The 15,398-nt window shown below is 44.3% G+C and overlaps 1 protein-coding gene and 1 long non-coding RNA gene across 11 annotated transcripts in view; one reads left to right on the top strand and one right to left on the bottom strand.

Moving 5' to 3' along the window:
- The window catches only part of C1QTNF3 (C1q and TNF related 3), a 29,707-nt gene extending 25,938 nt beyond the window's left edge, over positions 1 to 3,769 (bottom strand). For 6 of the 8 annotated variants that reach the window (XR_007410410.1, XR_007410409.1, XR_007410411.1 and 3 more), the window contains exon 1: positions 3,370 to 3,769. Coding sequence is in view for 4 of the 8 variants with exons in the window: in XM_025436465.3 (XP_025292250.1) it covers positions 3,370 to 3,672 (303 nt within the window). In the remaining 4 variants the exon portion in view is untranslated. The remainder of the gene's footprint in view (positions 1 to 3,369) is intronic. The other 2 variants (XM_049109401.1, XM_025436468.3) reach the window with 2 other exon arrangements.
- The window catches only part of LOC112652847 (uncharacterized), a 74,374-nt gene continuing 61,266 nt past the window's right edge, over positions 2,291 to 15,398 (top strand). For all 3 annotated transcript variants that reach the window (XR_007410414.1, XR_007410416.1, XR_004814925.2), the window contains exon 1: positions 2,291 to 2,525. This is a non-coding gene — a long non-coding RNA (uncharacterized LOC112652847). The remainder of the gene's footprint in view (positions 2,526 to 15,398) is intronic.

Below are 15,398 nucleotides of genomic sequence, written 5' to 3'. Positions count from 1 at the left end.
GTGAAGTTTTTGAGGGACTCTCAGGACAAGTTGGACAAGATGTGTTAATTCCGAGGTTATCTAGGTAATCTATGTAAGGGACAATTACATGCTAGGGAGTCACTGCATACACCCTCTTACATTTATACCCTTTTCTCATAATCAGGCCAAATTTGAAAGCCAAAGACATGCAAAGGAGCAGCATATGAGGCACAAGTTTTCCCTAAGATAAGTCCCATCCATTTTGTGGACGGAGGAGATAGGACAGCTACTCAGATTCAAGCTCTGCTATTAGTGAGTGACTTCTCAGAAAGACACCCACAGCTTCTTCCTTTGCCAAAGAAAGAGGAAGAGAAAGGAGAAGGGAAGTGGGAAGATGGGGGAAAGGAGGAGGAGGAGGAAAGATTGATAAGGAAGAAACTGCCTGGAAACAAGAGCCCAGGTCTGCTCTCCCCCAATCTCTGCACACTCTACCCACCAGAAACCCCATGGCCGGTGTTCCTCCGAGAACACACACCAGATCACCCTGTTGCCCTGTTGTGAACAAGCAAACACAACTTTCTCTGGCAAACTAACATCTGAGCTCTTAGACCAGCCAACAGAATCTTCCAGGCTGGCGCTGAGATCATCCTGTGTCTTCCTCCCACAGCTCAGGAGCTCCAGCTACGCCCATCCCTTCCAGGCTCTCTCATCTTTTTGCTGTCCCACATTTTTTTTTTTAAAGATTGTTATTTATTTATTCATGAGAGAGATGAGAAAGAGACAGAGACACAGTGAGAGGGAGAAACAGGCTCCCTCTGGTGAGCCTGATTCAGGACTCGATCCCAGGACCCCAGGATCATGACCTCAGCCAAAGGCAGATGTTCAACCACTGAGCCACCCAGGTGCCCTGTCCCACATGTTTTTAAATTTTATTTCTTGCATGTATAGCTATCCTCTTTGTCTCACCTTTGAGGTCTAACTCAGCGGCCACCACTACTCTGGCACTTTCTCCGCAACTGCCTTTTGTGCAGAGATTTTGTTTATTACATGGAATTCAATTATCTGTTCATTTATCCCCACGAGAGCCCTTCAGAACTGTCCAGAGATAGGCTTGGGCTCATTAACCCCCCACAAAAAAGCCAGGCACATAGTAGAAGCACAGGAAATTGTAGGTGAAACAATGAATGAGGAAAAAGAAGAATTAAAAGAAGAGAGGTGGGGGACACAGTAAAATCCTAAATGCAATGTGTCTCCATACCCATTGGCAGATGAGTTGTATTGAAAATTTCCAGAATATCAATGATTCTAAATCTCCTCAGTATTTCCTGTTGGGGGTTTGTTTGAAAAATATTTCAGGAGCCCAGGAGAGCTTGAAAGCCCCCTACTCTGAGTAAAAAAAAAAAAAGCCAGGAAGTGATTTCTTGCCCCCCTCATCTGACTCCAGCATGCTGGTTGCCTACGACCCAAAGGTAGGGTGAAGTAGAAATATAATTTGGATTCCAGTGGCCTGCTGGGTACTGGTGGCCAAGAAGTAACAACAAATGACAACCTACATCTGCCTTCTGCTGTGTCTGGGAGCTCGCAGTGCAAAGGCCAGGAAGGGCCCAGCAAAGATCCCTCCACTGAAATGGAAAGTCTAAGTCAAAGCTTGAACAAAAATGAAAATATCTTCACCACTAGGAAAATACAAAGTAGCATTAGTCACTCTCCAGCCAGAAGACTATCAGATGAGGGGGCGCCTGGCTGGCTCAGTCAACAGAGAGTATGACTCTTGTCCTTGGGGTTGAGTTTCAGCCCTGCAGCGGGTGTAGAGGTTACTTAAAAAAAAAAAAAAATAGGTGGGGGTGGTGGTGCCTGGGAGGCGTACTTGGTTAAGTGTCCAGCTCTTGGTTTCGGTTCAGTTGTGATCTCAGGGTGGTGAGATCAAGTCACACGATCAACTCCACACTCAGCACCGGAGTCTGCTTAAGACTCCCTCTCCCTCTGCCCCTGGTCCTGTGCACTGTTTCTCTCTCTCTCTCATAAATAAATAAATCTTAAAAAAAAAAAAAAAGATTGTCAGATGAAAGGACAATCTCTAAAAGTGGCCTTTCAAAAATAAGATTGGGGGCAGCTGGGTGGCTCAGTGGTTGAGCGTCTGCCTTTGGCTCAGGTCATGATCCTGGGGTCCTGGGATCAAGTCCCACATCGGGTCCCTGCAGGGAGCCTGCTTCTCTCTCTGCCTATGTCTCTGCCTCTCCCTATGTCTCTCATGAATAAATAAATAAAATCTTTTTTAAAAAAGTAAGATTGTATTTGGAGGTTATCATTTCTTTTGTGGCTCCTTAAAGAAACAATTTTGTCTTGACCCAGCCTCACGGAACCGTGTGGGTGACTGCCCTGTGCAGCCGAGTCAGAAGTCCCAGGCCCGCCCCAGATCTCCAGCTGCTGCTGTGTGGGCTTTCAGTCTGACCACATCGCTAGTCTCAACCCAAGCTTCGTCTGTGGGAGGATGGGGCTTAGATCTCGACTGCAGGAACCCTCACCAGGGCCTATTTAATGCAAAGACTCAGTGGATTCTTGTGGTAAGACCTCTTTGTTCAAAGCTCCTGTAATTCAAAGTAACTCTTTTTGCCTCTTTCCTCTGATTTCAGCGTGCTAGCTGCCAGAGAAGGTAAGTCAAAATCCGTTTTGTCCGGTTCTTAAATGTTTTAAACGAAACTGAGTTTCACCAATTTGCAATTCACTACCCTGAAACCTGACCTCACTCCAGTAATACCCCAAAAGAATTACCGATGTTTCCTTAGATGCTGGGTTTACACCCAGGGAAATAAATCAAGTCCTCTGTGATCATCAGGCTTTAAATCACACAATGAAGTTTTGCTCTTTAAACCCATGCAGCCTTTTCTGTTCTAGCTCGACGGTTCCCGGGCTGAACACAGAGGCTTAGCAGCCTAGAATACTATAAATCAAATAAACAAGCCTGGCATGAAATGTCACAGTAAACTAACACATCAAAGTGAAGGAAAAAAAAAACCGCATAGAGCATCTTCTCCCTGCTGGGAAGGATTAAGAAAATCCAACTCTCTTAGGATCTGCAAATGCCTCTTTCCAGTGATCTGTGTATCTGCCTAGGTCAGCGCTTCTTTCCACACCAACAGGGCAAGAAAGAAATCAGGTCATAGCACAGCAGGGACACTTCCTCCTTTCCCGGGGGGGACACTTTCTCCCCCACATCCTGGACTGATTTTCTAAGCAGAGATCGGCAGTCTCCCTAGCCCTCCCCACCACCCCCCCCAACCCAGAAAGACACCCCCAAGCAGCACAGCAAACTTCTCCAAAGCATCGGTCCTAAGAATCACGGCTGGAAAAAGAACAACACAACTTGTTAAGCTTTCACAGTAATCCTTAGAAGAGAATTCCGAGTACCTGGCCCCAGAATGGGGTGATCTGGGCTAGGTCATCTACCTCGGGGTGCGGTAGCTCATCTGGTCTCAGGGATTTTAGGTCTGTAGAAGTGTTATTATCCACAGTCCCAGTTTTAGGATGGCTCCGCTCTCTCACTTTCTCCCTCCTGGAGCCGCTACGGCCAGTCTGCTGGTGGCTTTGCACTATTCTCGCCACTACTTTATTAGCTCTTCCGCTCACCTCCATGTATTCATCTTGACAGAGGCAAAAGGGGAGGAAAAGCAAAGCCAGCAGGTGCCAATAGACGAGCTGCCTCCCGAGCATGTTTCTCAACAGAGCCCCAGAGCCTCCTGGAGAAGACGGCGGGGCTTCTCGGGCAAATGCCAGGGCTGGAGATGCGAGCTGCAGCCGGCTGGGCGGTTTTATACTTTGGTGTGTAATAAATAAGGCTGCAGGCATGCCAGAGGGAAGCAGTCCTCCTCCCCAGGCGGGACGGCCCCCATTCATCACTTTCCCACCCCACAGGCAAGCGGGTTTGTGTGCACAGCTCCCAGTTGGTGGGGTTCATAAATGTCACACCTTGGCACGTTTTTGTTAAAGGGTGAAGGAAACATCCACAACCAGCTGGAAACAGAGCGCATGTGTCCAGAGGTTTGCTTTCGTGATTAGACATGTGCCTTCGCGGTCTGAGATGCCTTTTGGAAAAACCTGGCCTCAGGCTTGCCAGGAAATCTGGGCTTAACTGCATCAGCTCTGTCTGAAAAGGCAGGGGAAACGGGTTCAGGGCAACCCCGAGGGCTCCTGCGCTCGCCTTGTGCAATGAATGCTTCCCCACTGTGGTCCCCTGAAAATAACCCCTTTCTCCTTCCAGATGCAGTTGGGTGACTCCAGGACACCGAGCTAGGTTCAGGTGCATGCAGAGTCTCCCCGTTTAGCAAAAGCATTTCCCCATCCTAGGTCATATTTCCTTTTCCCCAGAATTTCCAAAAGCCAAGGTTAAATTAAAGTCAGTGATTGCCAGATGAAGATACAGCGTCCTGCTTTGTATTAAAAGAAGGTTGTTTGTTTCTGACTACTCATCCTTCTGACATATTCTTGATTAAAATGGAAGAAAGGGAAAGTGCCAAACCAAACACACTGATTCAAACAGATCAGAATGGAGACATTACCATTTATTTTATTTGCTACACTTTTATTAATCTGGCCGAAGGACAAATGGATAGTCCTAACTTCTTTATGATGAGAAAGTAAAGGAATTGAAGTAGCTTTGTCACTAAAAATTGCTTTTATTTATATGTCATTTCATCTGATATTACTCATTCACTCACAGAATAAAAAGTCGCTGGCCCTCCCCCAGGAGAATTGCAGAGACCCCAGGACTCAAACGGATGATGAGCGGCAAGTGTCCGATGCTGAGTGGACAAGCATGCACTGCAGAGAGGGAAGGGGCAGGCGGGCTGCCCACAGGAAAGGGTGCCTGAGAAACAAAAGCCACTGATGCAGGTTGCATCACTTCTGCAGGACAGCTGCCTCTGGAGCCCGCATTTAATGTGGAGAAGGAATCTGGTCCAGGGGGTAGAGTGAGGAAGTGAGAGAGAGCTATTTGGTAAAATAGAAGCTCTCCAGTTCACCAGGGTAGGGGTATTAGGAGTCACACTTATTCAGAGCGAGCAGTTCTGACCGCATGGAGTATAAGAGGCTCCACCATCCTATCAGTCTACCCATCTGAAATTTCTTCCCTGGAGAATTCTTTGAGACCTATGATGAGCACCCCTAGGTAAATATCCCTAGGGAGGGTAGCGCATTGAGCTGTTATCTGGCATAACCAGACCTGGAGCTGAGAGGGGAAGCCTAACATCTGTGTCTTGTGGGCAAGCAAGTGGATGGAATATCCCTGTGAGAGAAAAAGCCCAGGGGAGTGTCTCAGTGGGGATGCTCCCTCATTAGGGAGGCCTGGAAACAATTTTACAGGGAGACCACAGAGCAAGAAATGGCTCTGAAATCTAGGTCATGTCATTTAGAAGTTTTCTAAGAGTGTCCTTGGCATCTCCCCCAACCTGGACTGTCTGGCTAAGTAGCTACAAGTCAACCTCCTCTGACTTTCAACTGCATTGAGGTTTCAATCCTTTCAACTATTCTAGTGGTTCTCAATCCTGGCTGCCTATTAAATTAAACTGGGGAGCTTCTAAATATATCATTGCCTGGATCCCATCCCAGAGCAATGGAGTCAGAATCTCTAGTGGGACCTGGGCGCCAAGAGTTTTTATAAAGTTCCCTGAGATGATTCTAATATGCAGCCAAGGTTAGGGAATCACTGACCCATCCTCTCCTTGACTCAACGGGAATAAATAATAATATCTGTAATTAGTTGAGCACTTACAATGTGGCAGCCAAGTACTTCTTTGTTTTAGGTCACTGAGTTCTCTCAGCAAACCTATTATTACCATCTTTTAGATGAGGAAACAGGGGGGCCCAGAGAGGGAAGGGGACTCACCTGGTGTTACACAGTTGGAAAAGGATCCTTAGGACATGCGTTTATCTATCCTTCTGCCTTTCTACAGAAAAGCAGGAGGAGACCAATGACAGGCTGGCTGCAGAGGGAAGGCCAGCTCCATAGTTGCCAGGAGGCTTGCCTGCAAGAATCAGGTCAGAGGGTTACGAATGGAATTATGTCACCCAAAAAGATGCTGGAGTCCTAATTTCTGTACTTCTGTGAGATGACTTTATTTGGAAATAGAGTCTTTGTAGATTATCAAGTTAAGATGAGGTCACTGGGGTGGGGCCTAACCAGATATGATTGTGTTCTTAGAGAGGAAAAATTTGGACACAGAGACAGACACGCACACAAGGAGAGTGTCGTGTGAAGACGAAGGCAGGAATGGCGGTGATGCATTTACAAGTCAGGGAATGCCAAAGGTTGCCAGCAAGCCACCGGAAGCTGGGAGAAGGGCATGGAGCCGATCCCCCCCGCCCTCCCCCCCAACAGCCTAGAAGGAACCAACTTGATTTCAGCCTTCTAGCCTCCAGAACTAGGGGTCAATGAATTTCTTTGTTTAAGCCCCTTGATTTGTGGCACTTTGTTGTGGCAGCCCCAGCAAATGAATACACAGAACATGTGGGGAAGCTTGAGGGAAAAAACCCAGTCCCCATCATCTTGCAGATGAGCAGATGGCAATCTGAAAAGACTTGGCCCATTGCTCAAGTTCAAAGATGCAGAATAGCAAGCCTGGCCTCATCTAGAGGCCCCAGCATTTAGACATGAACCCCTTTTACTTTTCTCCAGGAATGTCCCATTAGATTCATTTTAAACTTTGGTTTATTATTAGATCTCACTTGGGGTTATCATTTCATGCATGTTCCAGCCATGTCCCTTGTATCCAGTTTCCAAAGATATGAATTAGAGTTGGGTCATCATTTCTTGCCTGTGAATTGAGTACTGGAAACATCTAGAACCTGCCCCAGGTCACAGCCAGAGACCCCTTTGGCACAAAGGTCTGTGAAAGCTCACAGAGGATGCCGGGGGGCATTTAGCTGCTCAGATGCACTGGGACTGCCACTGCATGCATCTTGTTTGCTCAGCTGGCCTGAGGGGTCCAGCCAGGAGTTTGGTGCAGCCACCACTGTGAGCAGCAGGGGTACACATGAATACGTGTGAAAACTCAGGCCTGGGAATCGGCTCTGCAGGCTGGAAGCAAATATTTGTTTAGCTTACAAAAGAGGCTGTTATGAGATGTGTAGGTGCCCTGTGGCCTCCCCCAGGGTGCTCCACTGTGGCCTTGGCCAAAAGGAGATCAGCTATGGTCTGGCAAAGGACAGTCAAGGATTGTGTGGGATTGAACGTGTCTTTATATCAGTGCCAACATAAAGGGTAGCTAAAGAAGGCATCTGTTTGTAGGACTTTCAGGAGCAGTTGAGTGTCGGCCCACCTCTCTCCTATCCCTTCTCACTGAGAAATACTCCAGTACTCAGCTTAGTGAATTCTGAGATTCTAAAATCAATGCTTGATCCCTTGGATTTAAACCAATTAAAGTTTATTAAAATGCAAATAAAATTAAAATACTCTCCTAGAGGAGGTGGTTTAGCTATATTGGTCATTTATATCTTAAGGTTCAAGGCTTTTTAGATTCTCTTCAGAGAGGTTTTATTTGGAAAAGAATTAAAAGAAAGGAATATAATGTGTTCAAAAAGAGGACATTGTCTTTTAATATTAGCTATTGCTATTTGAAGAAAAATAGGTTCATACTTGACACCAATATGGGGAAGAATAAGAGAGGAGGTTGATCAGCTGGTCAGGGTGTCCTCATCTTGCTGGAATTACACAGTTTAGTCTCTGACCCTCATTCGGCAAGTATAGGATACCCATTGCCAGCATCCCAGAAATAGATCTGTGTCCGTAGCTGAAATAAAGCTGCCAGAGAATGATGTATAAAAACCAGCATTCAAATGTATTCACTTATAGTGAAAAATATAGCTTTCAAGTAGACTATCCATGTTTTATATGTCTGCTGAAGAAAAATTCTTTCTGTAGAAAACCTATGTGAGAAGACAATTCTAATCAGAGAGATGTATGATGAGTAGGAAAATATGTGTGAACGCGTGTGTGCACGCATATGTGTGTTTGTGTGTGAAGTCAAATTTTTCGGATAATATTAATGGCTCATATCATCAAGCATTTGTTTCGGTCAGGATCCAAACAGAAAGGCGGATACCATCCCAGGTATTTCAACAGAGAGAATTTGATATAAGGAATGGATTAAACACAGAGATAGGAACTGCAAGAAGCATCCTTCTTCATAGATGACTTTGAGTCTTTCTCATTAAGGGGACTTGCAGACTACATACAGGACACTAACATAATGACCTTCCCCCAGACTAGTCTCCCTAAGCTCGTTTTTGCTCACGGAGAGAAATGGAAGTTCGGTTAGGCCTATGGAGGCCAAAAAAGGTCGATCTAGACCCTGAAGAAGCCTGAGGTGGAAGCTCTCTGACACTCAGGAACTCTGTCTCCCAGTAGGGCCCATGCCACCAGGCAAATCATTTGACCAGGCAAGATGCATTCACATAATGAAAGCAAGACAAGTGTTGTTTTCTCAGAGATCTTATTGGGTGGGCTAAAGCTAGAGCCTAAAATCCAAGCTAGTCTTCACAATGAGAGATTGTTTTCATCAGAGGTGCTGTATTAGTCAGGTTGTCCAGAGAAACAGAACCAATAGGACGCACACATAGAAAGAAAGATCTATGGAAGTGCCTGGGTGGCCCAGTCAGTTGAGTGGCAGACCCTTGATTTCAGCTCTGCTCATGATCTCAGGGTCCTGGAATCGAGCCCTGCATCAGATGCTGTGCTCAGTAGGGAGTCTGCTTGAGGATTCTCTCTCTCTCTCTCTCTCTCTCTCTCTCTCTCAAATAAATAAATAAATAAATCTTAAACAAAAAAGAAAGAAAGATTTATATTAAAGAATTTCCTCTGGGTGACGGGCACTGGGGGTTATTCTGTATGTTAGTAAATTGAACACCAATAAAAAATAAATTAAAAAAAAAAAAAAAAAAGAATTTCCTCACGATATTGTGGGGTGGTGGGGTCCAAAATTTACAAGCCAAGCCTATAGGCTAGAAGTTCCAGCAAGAGTTAATGTTGCAGTCTTGAGTCCAAAAGCAGCATGGAGGTAGAATTCTTTCCTCCTTGGGGATCTCAGTCTTTTCTCTTTTCTTTCAACTGATTGGATGAGACCCACCCACATTGTGGAGGTGATCTATTTTACTCAAAGCCTACTGACCTAAATGTTAATCATATCTAAAAGATACTGACATCAAGACTGGTATTCGGCCAAACAACTGGGTACCAGAGCCTAGCTAAGTTGACACATAAGATTCATCATCACAGATGTCATTGTGAAAAGTAAATAGATATCCCAGGAGAGCTGAGTACATTTGGTGACCACAAAGAATAATCTGGTAATATCTGAACTTGGAAGATAATGTTTTCATCCTGAACTATCCCAAAGAGGGTGGGATAAGCACCTTGGGATGGGCCTGTGGACATCACCTCACTATTTCTACCCCCTCGTTCCCCAAGCTCAGACTTCCTTAGGCTTCCATAGATTTCCCTGCTCCAGTCAGACAGTTCCTTCCATTGCCCATCAATCCTTATACATTCCTCTCTCTTGGTCATTGTCTTCTTGCCTGAAAAACCTTCTCTGATGCTAGAGTCTTTCTTCATGAAATTTGGCTAAGCTTATTCAGGTAGCCCCACAGTGGATTCTCTTGTTATAATACATGTCTGAGTACTTCTTTAGCACTTAGCACCATCTCCATGGCAGAAACTGTTTGGGGCTATGTAACTACTATTCCTGGGTGTCTGGGTGGCTCAGTTGGTTGAACATCTGCCTTCTGCTTGGGTCATGATCTCCAGGTCCTGGGTTCAAGCCCCGTGTCAGGCTCACTGCTCCGAGGGGAGTCTGCTTCTACCTCTCCCTGTGACCCTCCCTCGCCCCTCACTCATGCTCTTCCTCTTCTCTCAAGCAAATAAATAAAATCTTTAAAAAAATAGCTACTATTACTTTTTTTTTCTCTTTGTAACAGAATCTTTATTTCATTCTTCATTCTGAGGAAGCAAGTCCCCCACAGGAAGTAAATCATGATTGACATCATCTTTTTGGCCATGTTTATTCTGGGCATGTACATTGACATGACACAGTGTGAAAGAAATCTGCCAGGGTACCTCAGGGAAGGACACACAAAAAGAAATGTACCTTTTCTGTCTCTTCTTCCACTTAATACTGCCATGTTTGCATATGAAATGTGGTGATACAGCCAACCCCAAGCATGGCGGAACTGAAAGACAAAGAATTTGGTCCTTGATGGCATCAATGAACCATGGATTACCTAATTTCAAACCACTCAGCTGTCTTGCTCTGAGAGATAATACATTTTGGTTATTTAAGCTTTTATAAACAATACTTTATTTAATTTAATACTTTCTACACATTTGTCTTATCTTTTCAACTAGATCAAAGATCCCGAGGGAAATAACAATGCCACGTATTATCGTGGAGAGCCTTATTCTACAACTTTCACCTAGCAAACACTCCATAAATGCTTTTCATTAGTAGAAGAGGTAAATGGAAAAATATAAACCAGATTAACTATTAAATTTGGACTGGTTAGTTAAAGCCTGCCTAAGCTCAAATAAACCAATTATAAAGGAGCTAAGGTGGGGGGCAGAGGGGCCTGACCGGTCAGTTATGCATCTGACTCTTGATTTTGGCTCAGGTCATGACCACACAAGGTCATGAAATCAAGCCCCACATTGGGGACTCTGTGTGCGATGTGGAGCCTGGTTGCAATTCTCTACCCCTCCTTCTGCCCTTCCCTCTCACTGTCTCAAATTAATTAATTAATTACTTTTAAAAAAGAGCTGAGGGATTTAGAGGGCTGGAAATCCCTCCCCATTTAGGTGTCCCCTAGCACTTCCTCGGGAGGCAGTGTACCTGCTTCATACCTCAGTTGCTTTTTCCCCAAGGAAGCCTTCCATGACTTCTCACAGCCGAAGCAGTGCCTTGAGTTTCCCTTTCCTTGTTCTCTTCTTAGACATTTCGCAGCCTCCTTTGCATTTCACTTGGGGCTGGACGACTGGATTCTGGTGAATGGACGTGAGTGAGGTGAGCCACTTCTGGGCTTGGCCTTGAAAACATCCAGTGAGGTCATCTTACTTTTCTTCCTCCCTCACACTGACAGTGGAGACCTATGAGAGCTATGATGTTAGAGGCTGTGTCAGCCTGGGTCCCTGAATGACTAGGTGAAGGAGGACTCTGCTGACCCTTATAAAACACATACTCTAGGTTAATAATGAGCTTTATTGTATTAAACTGCTGCGCTTTCAGGATTAATTTGTTTCTACAGATAGTCTATATCCTAGCCCACCTGGTATGCATCTTTAACTAGGTCAGTTCCCTCTTTCATATGTTCTTAGAGTACTGACTCTCTTTTTTGTAGTACTTTCTGAGTTAAAATTTATATTTATCTATTGTACTCTTTTTAAAAAAATGTTTTCTTCACTAGACTGTTTATTCCATGATGAGATCTTTTGTTTTCTTACTATTGTGTTTCTAATACCTAACATAGTGTCAGGAATAAGATAAGCCCAAGAAATATGTGGTAATGATGGACAGATAGATGGGTGGATGGATGGCAGATGGATGGAAGGATAGACAAATGGACAGATGACCATTGGCTTTGGCTTCAGACCCAACTCAAGTTTGAGTCTCGACTTCCCTAGCTATGTTACCTTAATGATTCTAAGCTTCAATTTCCTCATTAGCAAATGAGACTAATGATCTCTGTCTCACATGGTGGTTGTAGCACTCACTAAGATTATAGTGCAGAGGTAGAAAAAAAGAGTGGAGCTGGAGGAAATTATTACAGAGAAAACATTGGGTTAATATAAACCTTATACTTCCTGCTAGTGGTTGGGCAATTTAAAAATAGCATTTGAGTCATTAACCCTATTAAGAGGTCAGTAAAAACAATCAGTTTCTCTTTTTAAGAAACTTTTCCTCCATTGAATTAAGCTTCAGGTACTACAGGGTGTTGGTGTTCAGTAAATAGTTGGGGAGACTTGTGTAACTTTGAAAGATATTTTATTAACCTCTTTTATTTCCCAAAGATGCATTTGAGAAAATGCAGAAACAAACTCCCAAGGGAATAAAGTTCTTTCTATATATTTATGAATAACTCATATATAACTTTGAATCCACCTTGAAAATTAATCATTTGATTCAGCAAATAGTAGGGCAGCCGTCTTGCCTGCTTTCATGGTCTGCCACTGCCTGTTCCAGGATCTTCTGGAGGTATTAAAGAGCAAAATGTTTCCACATGAGTAATGCTGATTCCAGACACTCCACCCGAACCACAGAGGGAGTAGATCTGGGGTTGGCATCCCAAATACATTTCTTTATTCCAAGCCTAAAAGTAGGCCATAAAGGAAAGGCATTCTTGGATTCTGAACCAAGAGTCCACCCAGCCGTGTCCCCTAATGAGTTTACTAATCTCATTGGTTCCTGTCTGCTGGTGTGACATGGTGCTCTCATCTTTCAGAGCTGTTTGCTCCATTTGTCTGCAGGCCTTCCCACAGATCCTGTCAAATGCTCATGCTCCATGACTCCTTCCTTGGCCGGACCCATTTAAGATGGATTTTGGTGCAAAATCAGCCAGTTTTTATGCATCTGGTTGGGATGCACCTCAGTGGAGAGGTCACATGTTTTGTGAGCAACAAGAGCATCCCAAGATTTTAAGAAAAGCAGAGTCAGCTGTGGCCCATTTAATCTAATCCCTGTGCCCTGTTATGTGTGAGCACATACTGGCCCATAAAGGAGAAGTGACACACCCAAGGTTAGGCAGCTAGTTACAGGCAGCACCAGAACTAAAACATAGGTCTGTTGACTTCTAGATAGATGAGCTTCATGTTTCCTAATAAATGATATATTATGCATCCAGTCCAATGAAATACTGCTTTGCAGTCTGGAGGGAGATTAACAATGGTCTCTGCTTGTCTAGACTGCACTCAGGATTCTATGCCAGACTCAAACCCCACCACCTCCAGTAAGACTTCACTGATGAAGTGGAGTGACAGTGGAGAGAGTGCCAGGCCAAGTATGGGAAGACCTGGCTTTGGGTGTCAGCTGTCATTTACTAACTAGCCCTGTGGGCTTGAGCACTATAGTTCCCCACATTACCTCCAGAAGTGGGTCTCTAAGTCCTCCAGAGCAGGGCCTCCAGGGAGGGAGGAGGAAGAGTTGAATGGCTTCTACCTTCTCTCCCTGATTTGTTTCTCTTTGGGAAAATGGATCCTAGGCCTCTGAAATGGTGCAAGGCCCTGTGTTGACCCTCAACACGGGGGAAAGTGTAGCTGGAAAGGGAGTGGAGGGTGATGAGTAGAGGTGAAGAATGAAAAGAGGGAAATAGATTTCTGTACCCCAGTTCCCAGAGATTCAGATGTCCTATTCCAGGAGTCAACAACCTCTTCTGTAAAGGGCCTTAGAGTAAACATGTTAGGCTTTGCTGGCCGTACAATATCTGTTGTGACTACTCCCTTGTGCCACTGCACTTGAGAGCAGCCAAAGACAATATGAGAATACTTCCCCACCTTCCCATTTATCTTCTTATTGTTTTTGTCTATATCTTCATGATGTGTTTTTTATCCCCTTCATCCTCTACCTTCTCCTCTTCTCTCTCCTCCTCCTCCTTTTTGATTACCACCATCATTCTTCCCCACCATACACAGACCAAAAAGTATGTGTATCCATTAGAGATGTGGACTTAAAAAACTGAAATCGTCACTGGATGTGATGGGCAGAAAAGGCTTGCCTTGGAAAGTTATGAGATGCCCACATAATTGACTGGGAGTCAGAGGGCCAGACTTAGAAAACAAACAGGAAAGGCAGGATAGAGGGTCCCACATGGGAACTTCATTATCTAGCAGTAGGAACCATCCGGCTGTAATGTCACCATCCTGGAGTCAGATCTCGCATACTCCTGGACACTTCCAAAGTACTGTGACTAAATCTTAACTGTCTCTTTGTTCTTCATCACTTATTCATAATTCATGTCCTGAGTGGGAGTACTGATTCCCTGATTCTAGACTTCATACCTAAGCCGTAGCTGGCACAGGTAGGGAGGAAAGAAAATTTCTGTACTTCAAGTCCTAGGGTAGACAGTAGGGCAATTGAGTCCCACTGGTAGTACACACTATGGGGAATTCTCGCCATATGGATTGGATACAAACGCTGGATAGCCAATACAATGACAAAAGTCAATCGGCACAAAAGAGAATTCAAGGCCAAATTTGACCCCTGGGTGAAACACTAAGTTCACATATGAGGATGGATATGTGAAGAGTAGATTCTAAATTAACCAGAATATTGTTACTGTGTGTTGCCTAAGGGCTGAGGCACGAGAGGGAAGTGGAGATTGTCAACACAACCAGACTCACATTTCCTGGCTGTGGAAGGATTTTCAAGTCACAGCAAGAAGCATGAGGCTGCAGATTAATCCCTGACGTGGATTTATATCCCTGTGGGCACTGGTTGGTCTGCATCTGTCTTCTAAGGCCATGGAGGCTTTATTAATAAACTGAAGTTCTAGAGACAGATGCAATGCTCTGGCAGTTATGCCCATGAAAAGCTCATATTTTCCAATTTGCAGGGGAAATCTGCATACATCTGTCTTCGACTCTGAAACACGCAGCAGCTGAGGGACAGTTGCTCAGCCTTGAGATAATGGAGTTCATTGCTCCCTGACATCCACCCCTCATAATCTGGTCATTCTTTTCAAATAACTGCAGTTCTAGGTAACAAGCTACTCTGGGATGTATCCTGTAACTTGGTCATTGTCACTAGAATTTCAGGGACCTCTTCTCCGAGTTAGAGGCATCATCCATCCATTTTACCCTGAAATGCATGATTTTATACTTGTTCCAAAAAAATTAATTAGTTTACCAGAAAAGATCTTTTACTTTAATTGGAAATTTGGTAAGGCTTTGATGAGTCCCAAGCCAGTATTTTATGGTTTCACAATAGACAACACATGGGAAGAGGGAAAGAGGGGAGACTGAATGAATATAGAATCAATGAAATGCACTTTTAGGTTATTCATTTTGGTACATCCTCTTTGCATTTTCTCATGTAGTCCCTGGTGGGTATATTTATCACATTCATGATTTTACCTGTCCCAGAACACACCCAATACTTGCCCTGGAGTCCTGGTTCACCATTTTCTGTTTTTAACATTATTCTGGATTGTAGAATTTTACTTGTTAATTTGTATCATGACTTTTATATTTGAATGAGCCAGTCCAGGTAGTTAACGCATTTTTTTTTTGGGGGGGGGGGGGTGGGATATAATGCAGACCAAAAAAGTAACAATAAAAAAGGCAAATTTAATAAATACAAGCAAAAACCTACTAATGGTGGGTAGTTCAGTCAGTTAAGCGTCTGACTTTGGCAAAGGCCATGATCCTAGGGTCCTGGGGTGGAGCCTCACATCATCAGGACATC

This window comes from Canis lupus, chromosome 4 (genome assembly GCF_003254725.2).
Source record: "Canis lupus dingo isolate Sandy chromosome 4, ASM325472v2, whole genome shotgun sequence".
NCBI classification, from domain to species: Eukaryota; Metazoa; Chordata; class Mammalia; order Carnivora; family Canidae; genus Canis; species Canis lupus.
Note: the sequence above shows the minus strand (reverse complement) of the source record. Positions and strands in the feature narration are given on the sequence as shown.